The 23,843-nt window shown below is 36.2% G+C and overlaps 1 protein-coding gene across 1 annotated transcript; it reads left to right on the top strand.

Moving 5' to 3' along the window:
• Window positions 1-2,784: 2,784 nt before the first annotated feature.
• Window positions 2,785-22,638, top strand: phaf1 (phagosome assembly factor 1). The gene is given in 17 exon segments (XM_048168015.1): window positions 2,785-3,838; window positions 6,856-6,938; window positions 7,018-7,101; window positions 7,188-7,231; window positions 7,386-7,465; window positions 7,551-7,645; window positions 8,949-9,046; window positions 9,367-9,479; window positions 10,463-10,596; window positions 10,714-10,797; window positions 11,220-11,264; window positions 11,266-11,303; window positions 11,487-11,530; window positions 11,630-11,679; window positions 11,830-11,888; window positions 15,116-15,188; window positions 19,938-22,638. Coding segments are annotated over 17 exon segments (1,278 nt in total). The 5' UTR covers window positions 2,785-3,774; the 3' UTR covers window positions 20,028-22,638.
• Window positions 22,639-23,843: the final 1,205 nt, after the last annotated feature.

Below are 23,843 nucleotides of genomic sequence, written 5' to 3' on the forward strand. Positions count from 1 at the left end.
ACAGATTTTTCTGTTATTTTTAACCGTTAGCAACATGTGTTAAAATTCCTTACTCTTTGTTTTATTCATCATGTTCCCATCTGAAGGATAAAAACAAACAAAAACCCCTGTGAAACAGACTGGCAAGGTTTGTTACCAAACACAATAAATAAAATCAGGGCCAACAATGTTTCCACAAACAATGTAATTGGAGTTTTGATCTGGGCTATTGGTGCAGAGAAAGTCAAATTATTCACAGAGCTTTGCAAATCATTCAAAGTGTCTCGTTCTATCTTTTCAATCAATTTATGTCAAATGAATAAATCGCATACTATTGAGAAGGGTTTTCTGAAAATGTATCTTTCATTCTAATAGGACAGTTGTTGTTTACTAGGTTTTTACTTAATTATGGGAAAAGGCCCAGTGGGACAATATGGGGTTAAATGGGTTTGCTTATAGAGACACAAAAGCATGTTCCTTAAAATAAACAAACAGTTTGTTGCATTACACAAGGAGGTTCATCTGGAACTTAAACATATATGACAATTTTCATCCAAATATTGATTATATATTACATTTTTTAAATCATTGACTCAAAATAAGAACTCTTCAGCTTCTGAATGCTGCTGTTATTCTATTCTATTTTATCCTATTCCTATTATGCCTACTGAAAATTAACCATGATTTTACTACAAATTAAAAAAAAAAACATGGTTAATATATTAAATTAACTATGGTTTTGCTATACTAACCATAGTTTATCCATGGTATTTTAAGTAAAACTGTGGTTATACAAATGGTAATTTAAAAAAAAAAACAAGTTTACTACACATTTACTATAATAAAACCATGGTTAATTTTTGTAAGGAATAATTATGTTTCATTATTCTATTTGCATGCATATGCCCAACAAATATTTTTGCTCTTTTCTTTTTGTTTATTTTATTACAAGGATTCATGCAGGACACAAATATGTTTTATAAAACTAAACTGAGCAGGCTACTCACAGAAAACACATGTAAATTAAATGAGAGCAAAATATTCAGACAGCAGGTGAACATATAATTTGAAGATTTTAAGTCATGCTTTTAAGATTAAATTACAAAACACAGACAGTTCACTTAATCTCAGCATTTACCACACGGTCTCTCTGTGTTATCATCACTTGTAGGCCTGTTATGCAAGCACTCGCTAGCCACTGTAGAGGCCTTTAATAAATGACGCCATCTAGTGGCTTTTATCAGCATTCTCAATCTACAACAAACATATTTGCCCCTGCCTATAACACCAACTCCTTATCTTTCTCGGTGACAGACACTGTTTTTTTTTTTTTTTTTTTATTAATTTTATGTATAGAGAATTGTAGTGGAAATATGGTCTTTTGAGTATTTTCTGATATGTCAGTTAAAGGATTAGTTCACTTTCAAATGAAAATTAGCCCAAGCTTTACTCACCCTCAAGCCATCCTTGGTGTATATGATTTTCTTTTTTCTAATGAACACAATCTGAGATATTTATTATTAAAAATATCCTGACGCATCCAAGCTTTATAATGGCAGTGAGCGGGATCAACAAGTATGAGCTGAATAAAGTGCCTCCATCCGCATCCATCCATCATAAACATATTCCACACGGCTCCGGGGGTTAATAAAGGCCTTCTGAAGCAAAGCAATGCATTTGTGTAAAAAAAACAAAACAAAAAAACACAACAAATTTAACAAGTTATGTAGTAAAATATCTAGCTTCCACCAGACAGCATTCCATATGCTACTTACGAAGAAAGTGTAAAACTCTCGCAGTTCAGAAAGCTTACACTACCTCCTACGCCTTCCCTATTCAATGTACGGAAAAAATGCCAGTGTTGCCAAGTCTGCGGTTTTCCCGTGGAACTGACCCTTCGCAAAGACCCACTACCCTTAGTTACTGTTGCTTTGTCCGACAAGCCATGGCGCTGTCACGCAGTGTAAAATACATTGCGGAGCAAAGAGGACACTGACAACACGTTACTTAGTAACCTGCTCAGTGAGAGTACTGGGAGTACATCGATCTAGTACGAGTCACGGGTTTGACTGCCGTTCCAGTGCACTTTCACGGGTAGAAGGTTGGAAAAACACGGGTTAAGAGTTGCCTGGAACGCGGCATAACTCCTGACTGCTTTGTTGGACACAATGGCGGATTCGGCGTTATGACTGGTTAGATCGCATGTCAATCAAACTTCCAGCACTGTTGCTGCGGGTTGAATCGACCCAAAATAACTTGATATTTAGTCCATGGAATGCAAATTTTACCAGGGGAACCCAGCCCAAAACGCGAATTTTAGCCCCGGAACGCGATTTTTACCATGGGACCCCCCTGAAATGCCTTTGGGCTAGTTTTGGCTAGTTTTGAGGAGCAATTGGGCGGATTTGTTGTGAAAACCTAACCTGGCAACCCTGCGCGAGGCTAGTTCCGTTTTTTTCGTAATTTGAATATGGAAAGCGGTCTGGCGGAAGCTAGATATTTTACTTCATAACTTGTTAAATATGGAAATTTTTTACACAAACGCATCGCTACATTCGGAGCCGTGTGGAGTACACGTTTATGATGGATGGATGTGGACGGAAGCACTTTCTTCAGCTCACTCGTTGATCCCGCTCACTGCCATTATAAAGCTTGGATGCGTCAGGAGGATATATATATAACGTTATCCAACTGTGTTCAACATTACAACAGTATACCTCTCATAATTATTTTCATTTTGGCGTGGTACACAAAATCTGACTAGTAATTCATCAACATAAAACGTCGCTGACTTTTATTTTGAAGATTGCCGCCAGGAAGTGCTATCTCGCTCGTATCGGAAGTTGAATTATCAGCTGATCATGGTGTTTTGGATGGAAGTTGCTTTTGGCACGGAGGGGCTCTTTCTTTATCATCTTAAGCAAATCTTAAACGTCAAAGACACCGGAAAATAAAGCTGAATGTAACAGTCCGGCGCCTCCAACAACCGAAACGGCCGAACGCGGAGAAATCCGTGTTATTATGAACAGATGATGGTCATAAGTGGTGATCTGTTTGCTTGCTGTTGAATCATCGGAAAGAAAGAAAACAACGTCAGGCGAGGCTCGTGCGAGTCACTGATAGTCTGATGTGTGTGTCTTGACTCGTATAGAGCGGTCATAAATAGATTAATGTAACTGTTTGGACACGAAATGTCCTTCGTTCGCTGTAATAAATAGTAGCTTACGCGTTATATGCGATTCAGGAGTAAGTCAAAGGTCAGATGAAAGTGTTTTTTCTTTTCTTTTTCTCACAACAGACAGCAGTTTTAAAAATACTTTATTCCCATGTATGTGAGTTATAAGATAAATAACGTCTTGGATTAATTCATGTTTAAAGAAGTTGATAAAAACAGCTGCAACCTGTAACCAATTGGTCCTGGACATCAGCTCGCTGTGACTGACATACAGTTTACTTGTCTAATTTATTTAAGCTTTGTCATATTGATCTTTTTGTTGGTGTGTTTGTAAATGTGTACCTGTTAGTCTTTGTATAGTGTTATTTATAAGCATGGTGACAGTGGAATGCGTTGATAGCTTGATTGCATCACTTGTGTTTTGACATATCTGACGTCAGGGTGTCCTGTGTCACTCAAACTGTGTTTAAAGTGTGTGGGAGCTTTTTAAACATACTACTTCGTAATATTTGGACTTATTTGGTGATTTAACGGTGGATTATTCAAGATTTTTCGAGAGAGAAGATTCAGATCTGGCACAGTCAGAGATCCTCGTTGATATCCCCAATTTCTCCCCGCCAATGCTGGATCTGGAGGTCGTTCCTGAGCGATCTTTGGGAAATGAACAATGGGAATTCGCATTAGGTGAGTGTTGAAATCAAGTTCAGAATCTTTAGTAACCATTGCATGTTGGACAAGGGTTGAATTATGCTCGACAGGATGTTTGCAGACTATTTGAAAATAAGCTATTTTATTTGACATTATAGTCTGTTGCCATATGGATTTCACAATTGCGTTACATGCTTTTTGACACGTTCGCAACTGAGGTTCACTTGACCTGAAAAAGGTCTCTGTTGCACTGAATTAATTATTTGTCCCTTTTAGATTTTTCACTGACTGGTACAGGATATTAAAAGAAACGGTATGTTTAACCGTCATTAGGAGAGTCGTTATCTCAAAGGACTGCATCTCACTGAATGGATTTATTTTGCGATACTGACATTATCTAGTTTATTTCCTTCTACATACCGAATGCATACCAAAAAATAAATGCATGCACATTAAATATAAATACGAGTTTATTATATGTTATATATTATGTTGTATTGTTATTATCTCATTTTTAAATTATCTTGTAAATTATCGTCACCATAAAATCAATATGGGCATTCTTATATTTATATGGATTTGAAGCAAAAAAGTATTTGAAAATCTGACAAAAATACAAAGGCACAAGACTGTACTTAAAGGTACTTTTTAAGCCATATTTCAAAAACGCTGTTGGGCATTGTTGATATTTGAAATCAACCCAAACAAACCCACCCCTCTCTTTATTGCTCCGCCTCCAAAACTCACCCTCCAATCCTAACCTTGCTCCGAGTCGGTCGGTACCTTTAAGTATTTATTTTATTATTTTATTATTATTTATTTACTATTTTATTATTATGCGGCTCTTTAATGTGCCGTGACAGATCGCCGTAGTGCCTCAGTTCAAGCGGCTCATTATTATTTTTATTAAAACAAAAACTATTTTACGTTTATTGCAAAATATGTATAAGCATATTACATATATACATACACACAAATATTTAAGTATTTTGAGAGCTTATGGAGACCGACTCAATTGACCCTTCGCCGGAAGTTTGATTGACAAGCGATCTGACCAATCATAACGCCGAATCCACCATTTTGTCCAACAAAGCAGTCAGGAGTTAGAAGATTAACCTTGGTGGACTTGAATTTGAAAAATGGTGTGTATTTACGTCTTTCCGCATTTGAAACAACATTCTGATGTTCATTCATGTTTATTTGATGCTATAAATGAACTAGTAGGAAGAGATGATCGGTTCACGAGCCGCTTGAGCTGAGGCACTACAGCAATCTGTCATGACACATTAAAGAGCCACAAAACGGTTTTTATTGTTCGAATTTCTTAAAAAAAATACACAGTTTGAAAGCTGGGGCTTTGTTTAATATCATAAGTAACCTGCTCTGTCTTGTCTGTCGACATGTTGTCAGTGTCCTCTTTGCTTTGCGATGTATTTTTCACTGTGTGTGGCGTGACAGCACCATGGCTTGTCGGACAAAGCAACAGTAACCAAGGGGGGCGGGTCTTTGTGAAGGGTCAATTGACCATTTGCAAAGACCCGCCCCCTTTAGTTACTGTTGCTACGTCCGACAAGTCATGTTTCTCTCACGCCACACATCATGTTCTCATGAAGTGAAAAATACATAGTGGAGCAAAGAGGACACTGACAACGAGTCGACAGACAGACAAGGTTACATTTGATATGAAACAAATTTTGTAATTTTAAAATATATTTAAACAATAAAAACCATTTTGCGGCTCTTTAATGTGCCGTGACAGATCGCCGTAGTGCCTCAGTTCAAGCGGCTCATGAACGGATCATCTCTTCTTATAGCATCAAATAAACATGAATGAACATCAGAAGGAATGTTGTTTCAACCGCGGAAAGACGCCAGTACACACCATTTTTCAAGTTCAAGACACTTTAATTTACTAACTCCCCTAAGGCCCTATCCCAAATGGCACTGTAAACCCTCATGGTCTTCCTCCGAGTCCGCACTTTAATGACGTAATGCCACTTTGACTGCCGGGTAGAAGTCCTCTGCGTAGCTCGCAGACGTGTGCTCAGCAGAATGAAGTGTACCATTTGGGAAAGGGCCTGACTGCTTTGTGGACAAAATGGCGGATTTGTTATGATTGGTTAGATCAGTCTCTTTAAGACAGATCGTCTGTCAATTACATCATTCGCAGTGCTTTATGGGAGTGGACGGAGATAAAGAGCTATTTTGGCACGTTTTGCTTGTTTCTTCTTGCTGATTGGTGGAATTTTCTGTACAACATCATGGTTAATGTAGTTTTTCAGTACTAATTCCACTGTTGAACATGATTATTTTAAAAATAAGTTGAAATAATGTGTGCTGACTGCTTCAACAGAAGCAGATCCCATCGATTAATAACCTCGTAGTTCACAGTAGGGCTGTCTTTAAGGTTTTAAAAGTAATTGTTAAAAATCTGTTTCCCTTTGGAGAAAATGAATCGAGTTTTTACTTTCAAAACCTGACTTGCACTCTATAGCAAACCACAATGATCCAACGATCCAGTCAAGTCCCATTCTACTTGTTTTTCTCATTCAAGAAGCTTTTTCACTCTTCACAATAGGCACAACTTCCGACTTTAAAATCAGAATTATTTTGATTGGCTGTCAATATTTTTTATCTTTCATCAGCTGGAAAATATTGTTCCTTTGTGTCATTATTGTTATAGTTTTGGTGTGGAATCCAATATTCTTTTAGAGTAAGAGGAGCTATTTTTGTTTGACCGACTTTATGGTTATAGTTTTTGGTATGAGTGGACCTTTAATCTTCCCTTTAAGGGAAGATTTTTTTTTCTTTTTTTGACCATTTAAAAAAACTTAGTGCCACTTGACCAATAACAATACAGTATTCCAGAAAGCTGTGTAATAATTAATTATTATAAACAGTGACAAGTTATTTTCTTACATACCTTATGTGTTCATGCCCTGTAATTATGATATTTTTACCACAGCAGATTCTACAGCTGTTTACTCCACTTCTTTTATCATCATGTGAACTGAAACCTGACAATCTATTTGTTTGTCTGGATTTGTTTCCAGGGATGCCATTGGCCCAGGCCATTTCCATATTACAGAAACACTGCAGAATCATCAAAAATGTCCAGGTGCTCTACAGCGAACAAGTAAGGATGTGCTGTTACTATTATTTTCTGTAAATGTTCATTTGTATCCTTATCTGACCTCTTTCTCTTCACCAAACAGATGCCACTCAGCCACGACCTCATTCTCAACTTGACTCAGGATGGAATTAAACTGCTGTTTGACGCCTGCAATCAGAGACTGAAAGTGAGAGACAACATCTGTGTGTGTGTGTGGTTTATGTCTTACACCCGTTACATCACGTTGCAAATATATCTCCAATGTTTTTGCAGGTAATTGAAGTGTACGATTTGAGCAAAGTGAAACTGAAATACTGGTAAGTGATCTTATGTTTTGCCACAATAATTGTGGATTACATTTGTGTTTCACTATTTTTCTAGATGTTGTAGATGCTGACATACTAACATCCACCACTAACCACTTTGTCAGCCACAGAAATATAAAATGACCAATTCCTCTGTTCATTACAGTGGAGTACATTTTAACTCTCAGGCAATAGCACCTACTATTGAGCAGATTGATCAGTCCTTTGGCGCTACTCATCCAGGAGGTGAGATTTATTGTCGGTGTCAGACCTTTGTTGCTATATGTGTGTATGTTTTTTTTATTGGGGGATTCATGTTCTCTCTGTCCAGTCTACAATGCTGCCGAGCAACTCTTCCACCTGAACTTCCGAGGGCTTTCCTTCTCCTTTCAGCTGGACTCCTGGAGTGAAGCTCCTAAATATGAGGTGAGACTATGTTCCCTCCCTGTGCTCATGCTCTAATAAAAAAGTACTTTGGTGTTACTTTAGATGCATGGTAATACCATGGTTCTGAATGATACCATATTATCATGGTATTTATATGGAACTTCAAAGAATACTATGGTATATATCCCAAGATGCATGATATTGGTATATATCTGAATAAGCATGGTATTTTCTATTTTTTTTGTGTTTACTCTCCCTTTTGCATATTATTTGTTCTGTGCACAGACATGTAGGAAATAGCACACTGCCTTCTGTACTGTTACATCTGATTGTGTTATACCGGTTAAAAAGACATTTAAAGCTAAGTATATAGAATGGTTGCAAAAAATAAAGCACAACTGTATTAGTAACAAAGTAAACTATAAATAAATAATAATAATAATTAGCAGTCCCAGCACCAGGATATAGTTTTGTGAGAATTATCCTTCAATCTGATAGTTCACTTTGCTGGATATAGCAAATGATGACAAAATAAACATGTAAAATGAGATAAATGATGTATGCTTAATTTCATATTTCAAGTATACGATTAAAAATTTAACTAATAATAATAAATAATAAGACATAACATTTTAAGTACTACTTATGAAGTAAAATAATAATGATATTAATAAATTAATGAAATATTACTTTATTATTAATAATGTTACTTTAAGTAAGATACAGTAACACTATTATAATTGCATGTAATCCAATTATACCAATATCAGTGTTATGTTAGTATTATTTATATACTTTTATAATTTATAAATATTTTGAATTAGGTTATTTTATCATTTAATTACTTAATTTTTAGTCATTTTGTTATGTGCTTTTGGCATTTGTATTAGTTTTTAATTAGTTTAAAATAGTATCATTTAGGTTTAATTTTTTTAAATTTATTTCAGTTTAGTTTTAGTGCTTTTAGTGCTTAGATTCTCACATCATCACAGTAACATAGTTTGGATAAAGTCATACATTTGGCCGAGGTTACTTTATCATTAACTGAAACTAAAAACTATTAAAACATTTTTGTTAATTGAAATAAAGCCAAAATAAAATATAGATATATTACATTAAAAAACTAAATTCAAAAGTAATATTTATATTTCATTTTATTTCGTCTTTATTTCAATTAACGAAAATGTTTTAATAGTTTTAGTTTCAGTTAATGATCAAATAACCCTGACCCAATGTATGAATTTATCCAAAATACGTTATTGTGATGATGTGAGCATCTTTTCACCAGAGGAGACACCTGCACAGACACTGCATTCTACTCCTAGCTGTTTTGCCTTGACAGCCTAACTTTGCCCATGGCTTGGCCTCCCTGCAGATTCCCCATGGGGCCACTGTCAAACGGATGTACATTTACTCTGGAAACAACCTTCAAGAAACCAAGTAAGATCTGTGCATTTGTTTGGATTATTAAGGCTTTGTGTGAGGGTAAAAATGTGTACAAACACCACCACTAATGAATGATTATATGCATAAGACTTTTGAGCATGGATGTGTTTACTAACAGACTGTAAACTTCAAAGTCATCATCTTATTATGTTCATTTATAATTTTGCTGTGACCCAAGGGGAGCATTAATCTGCATTTAGTCTGTAACCTTGGGTGTCTAATTTTGAATGCTCAGTTTAAGCTATTTGTTAAGAATCTCATGGGTTGCATTTCCTCAAGCAGCCGATCACTGTAAATTATATATTTCTTCACAGGGCTCCGGTGATGCCTCTAGCCTGTTTCCTTGGTAATGTGTATGCAGAAAGTGTGGAGGTGCTGAGGGATGGGGCGGGACCGACGGGTCTCAAACTTCGTCTCCTCACCGCAGGTATTACAAGCAGCCCAAATTCATTCGCTAATGTCAGAAATCATTATGCGAGGTTTCTATTAAATTTGCACATCACTAAATTCATTGTAAGCCTGTATAGCTTTTAATAAGAGTTTCATATTCTCATGAACTCCTGAAATGCACAGTATACCGATATTTTTTTAGATGACTCAAAGGAAACTTTTCATCACCAGGTCTTGTCATCGCCCTCATCCTGTACTTTGTAACCACTACAAACCAATATATCTTGTAGAATTAGAATACCATACTTTGATCATTCTTAACTCTACTCTATGTATTTTACGTAATCATAATATGCCATTAACAACAAATATGTTCCTTTTTTTTTTTTTTTTTTGCATGTTTCTGTGTTTAAAGGCATGTCATGACATGTTATTTCCAGTATAAGTAATGTGTGCCTGTGAGATAAACATTTGTGCTGATTATTGTTTGATTGTTAGTCATAACCAGCATACGTAAACAAACAACATAGGTTTATTTTATCACTATAGCATAAACCACAGAGCTGGAATAATCATAGATTTATTGATCTTAACAAAGATGTTTATATAGCTTCTATTATCCATTCTTTGGTCGTTTTCCTGATAATCAGAACTGTGTGACTTGAACTACTATTAATAGTCCAGTGGTTCTCAGCTGAAGGGTCGTGACCCAAAAGCTGTAGGGATTGTGATCCGTTTTAACTATTTTTCATCAAATAAATGCAGCCTTGGTGAGAGATAGGATTAAAAAAATCTTACAGGCCCCAAACATTTGAAATGGCAGTGTATGTTTATTTGTGAAATTTTTGATCATAACCAAATTTTCTACTGCGTTGGGTCACCAAAGTAGAATCTTGGTTCTGTAATCCAGTTTAAAAGTGATATCCAGTGATCAAGTGATAATGTAAATTTAATTAGTAAACAGTTATGCTGTTTGGAATGCTGCTTTGTCACATTGTATGTGTTATTTTACTTTCTCAGGATGTGGCCCGGGAGTGTTGGCTGATACGAAAGTGCGGGCTGTTGAGAGAAACATCTACTTTGGAGATTCTTGTCAGGATGTTTTGAGTGCTCTTGGCTCCCCGCATAAGGTCTTCTACAAGTCAGAGGACAAGGTAATGACCAATCCTCTTTATACACAACACACAGTACATTCTCAGAAATAAACCAGAACATTCCCTCTCCACATTTACTCCGTCCTGACAAATCTTTTCCTTTTTTGTATGTCTCAGATGAAGATCCATTCACCCTCCCCTCACAAGCAAGTCCCGTCCAAATGCAATGACTACTTCTTTAATTATTATATTCTGGGAGTGGTGAGTATTAGCTTTAAATTACTCTATTACTTAAATTATTGGTCACACTTTAGTTTAGGGTCAAGTTCTTACTATTAACCAACTATTAACTATGACCTTTGCCTCATTAAACCCCTAATTACTGCTTATTAATAGTTAATAATAAGGTAGTTGTTAAGTTTAGGTATTTGGTAGGATTAAGGGATGTAGAATATGGTCATGCAGAATAAGGCATTAATATGTGCTTTATAAGTACTAATAAACAGCCAATATCATAGTAATATACATGCTAATAATAAGCAACTAGTTAATAGTGAGAATTGGACCCTAAACTAAAGTTTGACCAAATTTTTAATATTTTTAATTACTCCATAACATGCTGTTAATGCAGGTTTTGTTTGTTCAATTTACATAACATCATTATTTGTCTGTATATCTTTCAGGATATACTGTTTGACTCTTCAACCCACCTGGTCAAAAAATTTGTTCCTTCACACCAACTACCCTGGTCATTACAATTTCAACATGTGAGTCTCATGTCTTTGCTGTATTGCATTAGTCACTGCTGTTGGAAAGGTCACTCTGGAGGGTTTGCAGTCTGGACATATTGAATTAATATTGATTTTCATTTCAAGTGTTTAGAAATGTGTGGTTTCAGTATCACATACCACTTTATTTACACACTTTATTGCTCCTCAATCCCATCTCAGATATCATCGGTGTGATTTCAAGATTCCTCTTATCATTAAAAAAGGTCAGTTTATATTAGACTCTCTAGACTAGATCATTATTCTTTTTTCTGTTTGTGTGGTCTTTCTTGTTTGTGTCTCATTCTTTAATATATTTTTTTTAGATGGGACAGATGCTCAGAGTGAGGACTGCATTCTGAGCACTTACAGCAAAGTGAGTTCATTCATAGACAGTGTGTAGCCTACACTTGCTTCATGTTACACATGAAATACAGATGCATTAGATGTTATGCACTACTGTATGTGATAAATAATTTGATATTTTTAAGTGAGTACTAATTATGTTTTCAACCTTTTTACTCAGTGGGATCAGATTCAGGAGCTGCTAGGACACCCCATGGAAAAACCAGTTGTACTACACAGGTGAGAACCAGATTTTGGCCAAATTAACATGGAGAGTTAAAAAAGCAATGTGACAAGCTTCACATTTCAAGAACCAGTGTTAATTTTGACAGCAAATTTTGATTTAGTTTTAGTCATCGTCTTTTGACTAAAATGTCAATGTCATGCTTTCATTTTAATTTTAGTTAAAAGTTTTAGTATTTTTTGTGTGTTTATGTCTTTTAGTTTTTGCTTTTAAATGTCTATAAGTTTTTATTTCTTTTTGTTATTTTAATACCTCAGGTTAAGCTAAAGCTTAGAAACTAGATGAAATAAAATAAGTTTACATTTTTTTAATATATATATATTTATTTTTATTTCAGTTAATGTTTATTTCAAGTAATGAAGATTTCTTGGGTTTTAGGTTTAGTTAACTATAATAACCCTTATACTTGTAAAATATATTGAATAATGTGTCCAATAATGTTCTTAGTCTTTCCTTCCTGTGACAGAAGATACAGTAGTTTACTATGAATTAAATAGAAATTAAATTAAATACAGTTTGTGTAAACAAAATAACAATAATGACCAGGAAAAAATAATAATTATAAACCATCCCGAAATACACCGTGACTCTTATTCTGAAATGTCTGCAGTATGCGGGTGATAAATATGCATTTTTACAACAGCCAAAAACATTCTACCATATAAACATCGTGTAGTAAACATTGCCATAATTCACCAACATTAGCTTATAAGCAATCGCTTGGCATAAATGTGTGCTATTCATTAATTGTGAAGCAGTCTGAAGTGCTGCACGAGTCTGTAGAGCGCGCAACAGCGCCGCTTTTTCCCGCGGTTAGATCAGCACATTACACTTCAAATCTTCCACACAGCAGTCCTGACTGGATATCTTCCCAAATCGTCCCTCTCTTTCATTTTCGTCTCGTTTTTATTTGTTGACGAAAATTAGAGTAGATTTTAGTCATAGTTTTAGTCATTCAAAACGCATTTTTGTTTTTCGTCTCGTTTTCATCCTTGAAAAAATGTCGTTGACTAAAATTATGATGAAAATTATTGGTCAACGAAATTAACACTGCATTTCAAGAACCCAAATCAGTGTTATTTCTTTATTTGTTTATTAATTATTACTCAGAGTGAGTAAACTATACTGGGAACCCTCTCATTTGGTACATTACTATAAAATTAGAGGTTAAAAAAATTAATAAAAGAGCCTAATCTATTATATTCAACTGCAATTTATTTTCAGATATAATAATTACACTCAAATAAAAACTGTATACAACTGTATACAATATTCATGACTAATTTATTCCAACATACATATATAATTTACAATAAATAAGCTCCTCTCTAGAGTTTTTTTATAGCTAACTAACGACATGTAAACATTGTAACTTTCCTGAGTTAAATGCAGTGTTAAATGACATTGTTCACAAGCTGTTTTATTGATGTCTTTCCGTGCAATTACATGAGACCTGTTACAATTCAGTGAGTTGTACTGTATCTTTCAACATACCTTTTAATGTTCATGCTTACCTTTTAAATGCTATAACTTGTATAGACCTTACGTAGCCCCGCCCCTTTTCAGAGCTGTGCTCGTTGTCTTTTGTCTTCTGGTTTGTATTTCCACAGCGATCTTACGTAATTATGAATGAACTGCTCATTTTAAAATCTTCCTGGTCTACTGAAATTTGTTAAGACATCTGCTTTAAACATTACAGTGCTCACGATAACTTTCATTAAAGGTCCCGTTCTTCGTGATCCCATGTTTCAAAGTTTAGTTAGTGTGTAATGTTGTTGTTAGAGTATAAATAAAATCTGTTAAAATTTTAAAGCTCAAAGTTCAATGCCAAGCGAGATATTTTATTTAACAGAAGTCGCCTACATCGAACGGCCAGTTTGGACTACATCCCTCTACTTCCTTCTTTAATGATGTCACTAAAACAGTTTTTTTGACTAACCTCCGCCCACAGGAATACACAAGAGTTGCGTTTATAGAGTGTGTTTGTCGCCATGTCGTCGAAACGCTGTTATTTTCATCCCGCAGTCCAATCACCGGGTCTGATTCCGGCTCAAATTGATAGGGTAAAATTAAAGACATGTTTACAATAACACTGAGCGCGTGCATCTCCACGTTATGGTAAGAGGCGTGACCTTTCCGGGCAAGATGCGCTAAGCTGCTGTCGAATCACAACACAGGAACCGCTGGCACAATCAGAACTCGTTACGTACTTATCTGTATACAACGGTATACAGATAAGTAAATTATGTGAAAAATACTGTGTTTTTTTACACGCGAAACATGAACACGTTATATTGCACACTATAAACACAATCAAAGCTTCAAAAAAAACAAAAAAAAACGGGACCTTTAACTCTATAAGTAAATCCACTTCACCAGCTAATTATCCTTTGACAGCGATGCCATAGAAATGTACAGAGATAAAACGGAAGTTCAAAGGCAGTATTTTAAAGATGGCGGCACGCTTGGTTTCTCTGACGCATAAGATGTATTAAAGTGGAAGAAAGTGCTGCTTGAACTGAGGCACTACCGCGATCTGTCACATAACATTTAAGAATGTCAAATACACCATATATAGTTTGAATTTTGTGATAAAATGGACAGAATTTGAAAGCTGAGACTTTTTTGATTATTGGATGCGAGGCGTGGTACAAATAACGTTTGGTGTAGGGGAAAATCATGGGACCTTGGCAACCCTGGCTTGATTCATAGGGTCAAATAGAACTTGCTTTAACATCGCTATTTAAAGGCGTTATTGAATACGAGACATTTTCTTTGCACACAGTATGAGTTGCAGTCTGAAATGTTTTTCTGCCCCCTTTGGATTGACAGGATATAATCAGCCCTGATCATCGGCTGTTTTTAAACAATCAGCTGATGGTGAAAATAATAGCTTTTATTGGACAATACCGATACATGGGTGCATCCTTACTGCTAACCTTATGTAACTTGGCAACTACATGTCGACTTATTCTACTGACACTAACCTAGTTAGTTGATATGTAGCTGCAAAGTTACTTATAGTTAGTAGAATGTCTAAAGTGGACTATAGAAATAAAGTGTAAACTTTTATGCCAAACATATTTTAATAGTTTTATTTAAAAATAACAACACCGCCTGAATGAAAACACATGCTTAAATTCACATGCACACAGCCACCCCTGCATATGAAAACCTGTTTATAATGCTCTGATTAATCGATTAATTGTGCACTGCTCTGCAGGTCATCTTCTGCAAACAACACCAACCCTTTTGGTTCCACATTTTGTTTTGGACTGCAGAGAATGATATTTGAGGTATGTGACTGGGCCATCTGTGTGTGCTGTTTGTTTTACTTAGTTAGACTGTATAAAAGTTTCTTTTAAAAATACAAATAAATAAAGATATTAATTTTAAAAAATAAATAAATATCTACAAATGGCAGATCTGGTATTCATGTTTACAGTCCAATGAAAGTATCATTTACTGATCATACTTAGGATTAGTGTTGTCAAAAGTACCGGTACTTCGATACCAAGTCGGTACTGAAATTTTGAAAATGTGACGATACCAGCATTTCTGTAGTACCGGGAGTACCGAGAATCCGGGTATATTCGGTACCCACTGATAGGGCTGTGCTAGTATTTACTTGAATATGAGAGGAGTGAAGCACAAAGCTTTGTTTACAGAAGAAATAATAGGTTAGCAATTAAATGTGACATCGCAGCCATGGAAACATTTTGGTTAATGCCGAATAAGAGAGGTGCGTGAGTCCATACATTTAAGCTTCGTGTTCTGTTTTCCGAATCGCGATCTGGTCACCTGATTAGCAGAGAATTTAACAATATTCCATTAGTTATTCCACTGAACATGGAATCTGTTTTCTTTTCCCAAATCTTCACTCACGCAGGGGATTATAACGTTTCTTTCGTTCGCATTTAGGCCTATTATAGGCTATTCGCATTATTTACTGTGTTAAAGTAGACACCGTAGGACAGAAACCTTTTTGCTTGCACGTCAGTTTCTATTTAACAGAGTTTGTGCTTGTTATTAGACTTTATAAGGCGCGTCAAGTTTTTTTTTTTTGAATAGCGCGTTTCACACACCATGATTTTTACTTTCGTTTTCTCTGGCAGCGGCTAAATCAAACATAGCCTGAATGTCTTGCCCCTGCGGAGGATAAAACACACTCTTCAGACCTTTTACAACAAGTGTCAGTTGTTTGTAACATCAGGAGATAACGAAGATATTATTAAAGAGAAATGGTCTCTTTCCTGCTCGTGTCCCACATCCCTCTCAAAGCGCAAAGCGGCTATATCAAAGTAATAACGGGACTTTGGCTATATATGACGCGTCTTTGTGTGGAAATAAAAAAACGAATGCTTTTTGAAATAATATTTAACTTTCTTATTATTTAGGTTACCATTATTTACCGATATTTATTTCATAGTTTTACAGGCTGTAGTGTGTTGTTTCTCTGACGGAATAGCTAAAATAAACACGCACGTCTGTTGCCCCTGTTGAAAAAACGAGCATATGCTGGTAAAGTAGGTTTTGAAGCTGGTATGCTGGTTTGAGCTAGTTTATGCTGGTCCAGGACCAGCTTAGGACTAGTATGGACCAGCAGGACCAGCATTTGACCAGCATACAGCTTCAAAACCTACCTTACCAACATATACTGTTTTTTCAACAGTACACAATGGATGTTTGAGCATTTAATTATTTATTATTTTTTTATTTTTTTTTATATTTAAAAATGTATTTCATTGAGGTAGCCTATATATACACACACAAACACACACACTCCAAATCATATTTAATGTTTTTAAAATAGGCTATATAAAATAGTAAAATAGTTCCAATAGATTTTACTGTGGTACCGAATTTGGTACCGAGAACCGTAAAATTTTCATGGTATCGGTACCGACTACTGGAATTTTGGTACCGTGACAACACTACTTAGGATGTACTGATGTTAAAATTTTGGATGATGCAGTTAAAGGGATAGCTCACCCAAAAATGAATATTCTGTCATCATTTACTCACCCTCAAGTTGTTCCAAACCTGAATGAATTTCTTTCTTCTGCTGAACACAAAAGATAATATTTTGAAGAATGTTGGTTGATGGACCCCATTGACCTCCAGAGGTCAGAGGTCAGAGGGGCCCGTCAACTGTTTGGTTATCCATATTGTTCAAAATATCTTCTTTTGTGTTCAGCAGAAGAAAGAAATTCATACAGGGAGTGCAGAATTATTAGGCAAGTTGATTTTCTTGAAGTTGATGAGCCAAAAAAGAGATTTAACTCAGACTGAAAAGTCAAAAATTATTAAATACTCATGAGAAGGACGCAATACTAATGCAATACTAGAAATTGCAAAGTTAAAGCATGACCAAGGGACAGCAAAATGCTCATTGGGTCAGCAGGGTCAGACAAAAACAGGTGGAAAAGAAAAGACACATGTTAAATCTCTTTTTTGGCTCATTTTGCCTGTAAAAGAAAACTTGCCTAATAATTCTGCACACCTGAATATAAGGCATTTTTCATTTCCAGCCTTCATGAACAATTATATATCACTTATAAATGATTAAAAACAATATTAATAGTAGTTATTAAGATTGATGTGGATTGGAATTGGTAAAATGTGCTTGGGAAAAAAATATGATCAGAAAATCAACTTGCCTAATAATTCTGCACTCCCTGTACAGGTTTGGAATAACTTGAGGGTGAGTAAACAATGTTTGGGTGAACTATCCTTTTAAGTAGGGCTGGGCGATATATCGCATGCGATTGTCACGCGCATTTCGCCAGTAAAGCCGGTTCCCTGATTACCGCTAAATCGCCATCGCCATCACCCGCTAAATCGCCATCACCAGCGCCATTTAATAGACAGAGCCGTAGATCACTGACAAGCTACGCAATATCGCGTTCATTATCGCAGATGAATCGTCTTCGATAATGAACGCGATATTGCGTAGCTTGTCAGTGATCTACGGCTCTGTCTATTAAATGCCGCTCCATTTGAAAGCAGGTGATGGCGATTTAGCGGTAATCAGGGAACCGGCTTTACTGACGAAATGCGTGTGACAATCGCATGCGATATATCTCCCAGCCCTACTTTTAAGCTGATAATTATTTTCATGTTATGGCCAGTAACCAATAAAAAGTCACTATTAAAATTATTTTGACCAAAAAAAAAGAAAAAACTAAAAATCAGTCTTTTAAATGTCACAAGTGAATTTAGGCATCACAACATTATAATGTAAATGACAATATGGATATTCATTTAGAGATTTACTAAAGATTGCAGTTAACAGTGTTATTAAATTAGTGTTATTAAAGATTAACTCTAAGTGAGCATTTGATGGCTGCAAAGTTATTTTAAATGTAAAAAATAAGGGAATTGAGCATGCCCTATTTAAAGCTGCAGTCCGTGAGTTTTGCCTCTTTGTCGCCATCTCTGTTTGAAACCTGCAATTGCAGTTACCTCAGCGCAGATGAATCTAATGTTTGCTGCCAGTCACCCATAGACTGTAAAAAAAGATGGACGACGCAACGCCGCTTCCTTCCATTGTAATGAACTGAAGCCAAAATGGGCCGACGAATGGGCGCTGACACGTTACGCAATACGTCAAAAAAAAAAAGAAGTTTGGAGTCTGGGCATGCGCAGAAGGAATCGTCAGTGGAGCCGGAGGCAGAGTCGCGGTATCAAACTTCCGCCCAGACGACTGCGTCATCATTCATGTATTTTAAATAGACTATAAAAATTATACACAATTTAAAATTCTACCTATAAAATAATAGGCTATTCTGTTTCTAGAGCAATAATATTTTTGAAACAGCAAATTCAGTAGATAAAATCAATATGCCACTAGAAACAACTCTAAATCGTCAGAAACGGTCCTGCCATTTTAAATCAAGTTCAACTAACGTTACAGGAGATTGATTGCTGTAATTAGAGTAGGCTATCATTAGTTTTGTCCTGCTATTATTTTATACCCATAAAAATAATAACTGCCAGATAACGATCACCTTTTCCCCGACATGGTTAACATTAGGTGTGTTATCTTAACTAATAACATTTATTAATTAGCTTATAACGCCCACATTTAATGTTACAGAAAAAAGTTCAGTGATCCGTCAGATCCTGTAGGTCGGTTAGTACAGTTTACTGCTGAACAACTCATTTTGTTGGTGTTAAATAATAAAGAAATCGAAAATTAATAGTTAGTTATACATCTTCAATCTCCCCTCGAAGCTCCGACAGTCCTCAGACAAGCTGTCAATCAACGGCGAATCATGACGACACGCCCCGTTTTTATAGCATCAAATTGCTAGCTAAAATCGAAATCATCACAAAAACGAACAATTGAATATATATCAGCGTGATGATAACTACCTTAAATGACCAAAACCATCTTTCAGAAAGTTTTATTTGAAGCAGAATTTATTTTTAAGTTTTCACTGAAGTCTCATTCGACTGCATTGAGAGGGCGGGGGTTATGACCTGTACTGCATCCAGCCTCCAGGGGGCGATCAAAGAGCCTGCAGCTTCACTTTTCAGGACGTATGAGAGACACCCGCAGTCACCACATCGGTGCGGATACTGTTCTTCAGAATCACAGATTGTAGTCTTGGAAATATGACCAAAATAAGATTTTTTTTTTTTTTTACCAGAAAATGTAATCTGAACAAGTAAATAGGACTCCTTCTTTATGTAAACAGAGGTAACGTAATGACGCAAAGATGAATGGCTGCATGCTCAAATTTCCAGTGGAAACCCACCGGTACCGCTCTTTTTAGAAAACATTATTACAAGCTTACCATTGTGAATCGGGCTAAGATAAGGAGATAGTTTTGAACACTAGCTGGTTATGTACTTGCTCAAAAAATGATTTTGGATCATTTTTAACCAACAAAAAGTTACGGACTGCAGCTTTTATATATCAAAATTGTCTTATAGAGATATTGGCATAATATTGGCAGATAACATCCATAGCTCGTACAACAACGAAGCACTTAATTAACTATTGGATCTCATCTCCGTGCTGTTCGTTGTGGTTACAGGTCATGCAGAATAACCACATAGCTTCTGTGACTCTCTACGGAGCGCCTCGTCCAAGTAGCCTGGCCCGTGCCGAGCCAAGTGCCCACTGAGGAAGCCGCCATGCCCACGGTGCCCGTCCAGCCCTGCAGAGCCTCTGAACTGACCAGTAGAGTGTGCCTTCACTCACTGCTGCCATCACACAAGCTAAAGCAAGACATGCTGGGAGTTTCTCTGGAGTTGAACTCGTCCCCCCTTCACATCATAATGGAGGCCTCAATTCGGTCTCCTCAATAATAGCATGGAGGCTGCCCTCAGCCTGCTAATTATCCCAGATAACCATGCAAACCTGGCTCTGCCCCCAAAGCTTTAACCCAGACATGCATCAACGTCAGCATCGTTATAGTACTTGTGGATGCACAGTGATTCATTTCCACATATTTGTGTATTCCTTTTTTTTTTTTTTTTTTTTTGCCCAACCTTCTAAATTTCCATACCAGACGCACCAAAGGGCAAACATTGAACCGATTTCTCCCCTGCACGCTAAACACTTTAACAAAAACGCACATGCATTCGACTTCATTTGCTTTCCGATGCGCAGAAGATGAGAACAAAGTCAAAAGAGGACAAACTTTTGCCGCGTAAATTCAATGACGAGTGTGTTTTGTATGCATTTACGTAAGGTTACAAGCACAAGCTAGCACAGTGTGGATCTAGTGCTGTGAAAATGTTCTCATGGCACATGAACAGGCTCACATACACACATAACGATTCATAAACCCATTTCATACCAAGTCAACAGCACAGATTACCTCCCATTTCAATACCGTACACCCGCTTACGTTGATTCCGTTATTGTTTTGTTGTTCATGAGCGCATTAGTTTTGAACATTTGCACTAAAATACACCTAATTTACTTGATAATTGTCTCCTGTCCACTGAGGAACGTTTTAATTGCAAGTCTCAGAGAGAAAGGACGGCGGGGGAGGGAACGACGACGTGCAATCTGGATTTCAAAGCGAGTTGTAACCCAGACTGGAGAGAAAAGCCATCCACCCATCGCTGTTTCTTTTTCCCACTGGATGTCATGCCGTCAGTTCTGTTTGCGTCCTTTTGTTTTGTGCAAAGTAGAAAGATGTGAAGTTCTTTTACCTTGTTCAGTATCTTAAAGTCTTAACTGCAGAATTGTTTTGTCGCCTGATTGCCAAATCATTAGCCAAAGAAGAAACAACAGTTCGATCTCTGTCACTTTTAATATCCACAGTGTAAGAACATTCCCTTTTTGATTTGATCTATTAAGTCCCTGAATTGTTTTTAGCATAGCAACTCGATCAATTTTTAATTGCTTTTTGATTTGAAGCTTTCTCTATTGCTTACTACTCTACAGATTTGTTGCCGATGTTTCCGTAGCAAGTAGATGTGATGTTTTCTCAAGCACAGTGTGTCCTTGTCTGTACAGATCTGTAAATAGTGTGCAAAATTTTAACTGTTTCTTTGCCCTAACGGTACCATATCAGATCAGCTGATGTTTTGAACTCCCCTAGACTGCTAACATACTGAGAGTGTCTGGTTTTCTCTGCCAGGGACACTAGAGCAGCTTCCCTCGACCGTTGTCTTGGATGGAATAGCCTACATTTGACCACTGTTGGAGATGACTAGAGCGTTTTAACTTCAGTAGATGGTTTGTTCACCTCGAACTACTGTTCGTTGCTTTGCTGCCTGGCAGCGTAAACCACCCATGGCTGTCATGTCCACCTCCCTTCGGGCTTCTGCAGTGTGTGGTTCAGGCTAACTTGGGCATTTTTAGCTTTCTGTTACATTAACTTCTCATTAACTGCGCTGGAAGACCGTCAGTGGTGTTTTTAACATATTTTACCCTTAGCGTTTGGTCTTTTACAAGGAAGATGCTATTAACATTGTGCCTCATCTCCCACCGAGCCTGTCTTGACTTTTTCTCTGTAAATGAAATTGTTTGAACTGCTTTGTGTATGTCTGAGCATGTAAAGCTAAATTGATAGTCATAGTCCTTTTGTTCTGAAAACGTACCTGAATATTAGAGGAAGAGGGAAAAAAACCCTGACTTGTTGGATATTGAACTCTTTTCATGAAGGGCTAGTTTACTGTGTTCAGTGTGTTTAAATTGAAACTGCAGATGACCCTTCGTGATTTGAAGTTCGCAAAGTGGTTGTGGTGTTTCTGTCGTAATGCAATTTGTACTTTTTGAAACTGGTGTGGAGTTCCACTTTAAATATGGTTAGATCTTAAAGCAAACTGTTTAGATGCACAATTGGAATCTCCGTTGTCGAGGAGGAACAACACAACCGCTTTTTTAGTATCATTTAGGGAGTGTAACTGAGGGGGGAGTGTGGTCTGATGGGCTGATTGCCTGCCCAATCTCAGGTGGATGTTTTTTTTTAACGCCAGGAGCAAGTGAATGCTTTCTTTTAATCAAATGGGTTTTGGCTGTATTGTTTCTTCTTCAGACTTTATCCTATTTTTGCATCGGAATGAATGAATGAATGATCATCCTGAGGATTGTAATTAGAAATGGACAACCTCCATACAGTGTAATGCGCATATTAATGCTATGTATTGTATCCCTCTCTATATTGTATGTTCTTCCCCATCCTCCAAAAAGTGATTATTTTTTGTGGATTCAGTACATTTAACCCATTTCTGGAAGTGGGATTTATCCTCGATTAAAAAAAAATGTGTGTATCTAAATTGATTGCAATGTGGTGTTTTGTATCTCAGATATTTTTACTTCTGTAGATTTAAGGAACATGTACACGGAAGATCAATATTATCAGGCATCTTTTTGTTGTTGTTTGTTTCTTTTTGTTATGTTTTAAAGCAATAATCATTGCGTTGGAGTATAAATCGGAATAGTCTGGTATATGTTTGTCAAAAGCTCCGAATGGTGCAACAATGCTGTGACCATTGGATTTTAGTTTCCTTGTTGAATCTACTGAAAGCATTATCGTTTTTTTTTTTTTAACTGCTAATTTTGCATTTTGTTCATTAAAACTGTTACAGCGTGTTCAACAAAAATATTTAAAGAATGGATGTAATAAATATGGGGGGAAAAAATGGAGGCATCTTTTGTCTTTTGTTAAAAAACATTTTTTATTCACTTAATTTTCATGTTTACAGCAGGCTACTTTCAGAATTCAGTCATTCAATTCAGTTTAATCTAAATCCAAAAGACAGCAGGTCATCCAAAATAATGCAGCACACTAATCAATCAAAGAAAAGAAGTGGTGCCAATTTGTCTAATAAAGGATAATATACAGTGATAGTCTGTTCTATAATATAACATAATTCAGTACATTTCAATGCATAATATTAGTGTCCAGTTTGTGCATACAAAATGTGTCCGATTCCTTTGCGCTTCGTGTACAGCATAATCTTCAGCATTTAGACAAAGTCTACAGTAATTTCCAAAAAGAAAAAAGATATAATGTTGGATATAAGAACCATCTACAGAAGCTTTTGTTTCTTAGATTTTATATTTGAGCATTTTTTTTAAACGGTCCAAAATGACAATTTTGAAAATTGTACTCATTCTTCATGTTGTTCCAAGCCTGAAATGTTCAGATACATTCAGATATTATGTGTGTCAATGCAGATCACAGAGATTTTCAGTGAATAATGACTTGATTATCTCACACAAAGCTATCATATGGCTTCAGAACATTTGGAGGACAGTTGATGGTTATTAGATGTTTTCTTTTTGTAGAAAAGAGCATTCCAGCATGTTCAAAAAAAAAAAAAATCATGAAAGGAAGTCATATAAATGGAGCCCTCATAAAAACAAAACAAGATATCATGGCCACAAATTAAAAATTCATTCCAACAACATAATTAATTGGTTCCCTCATTTTAGGTAAATTGTGGCTACATTGTAGTAATTTGTTCCCTCTTGTTAA

This window comes from Megalobrama amblycephala, linkage group LG19, assembly GCF_018812025.1.
Source record: "Megalobrama amblycephala isolate DHTTF-2021 linkage group LG19, ASM1881202v1, whole genome shotgun sequence".
NCBI lineage: Eukaryota > Metazoa > Chordata > Actinopteri > Cypriniformes > Xenocyprididae > Megalobrama > Megalobrama amblycephala.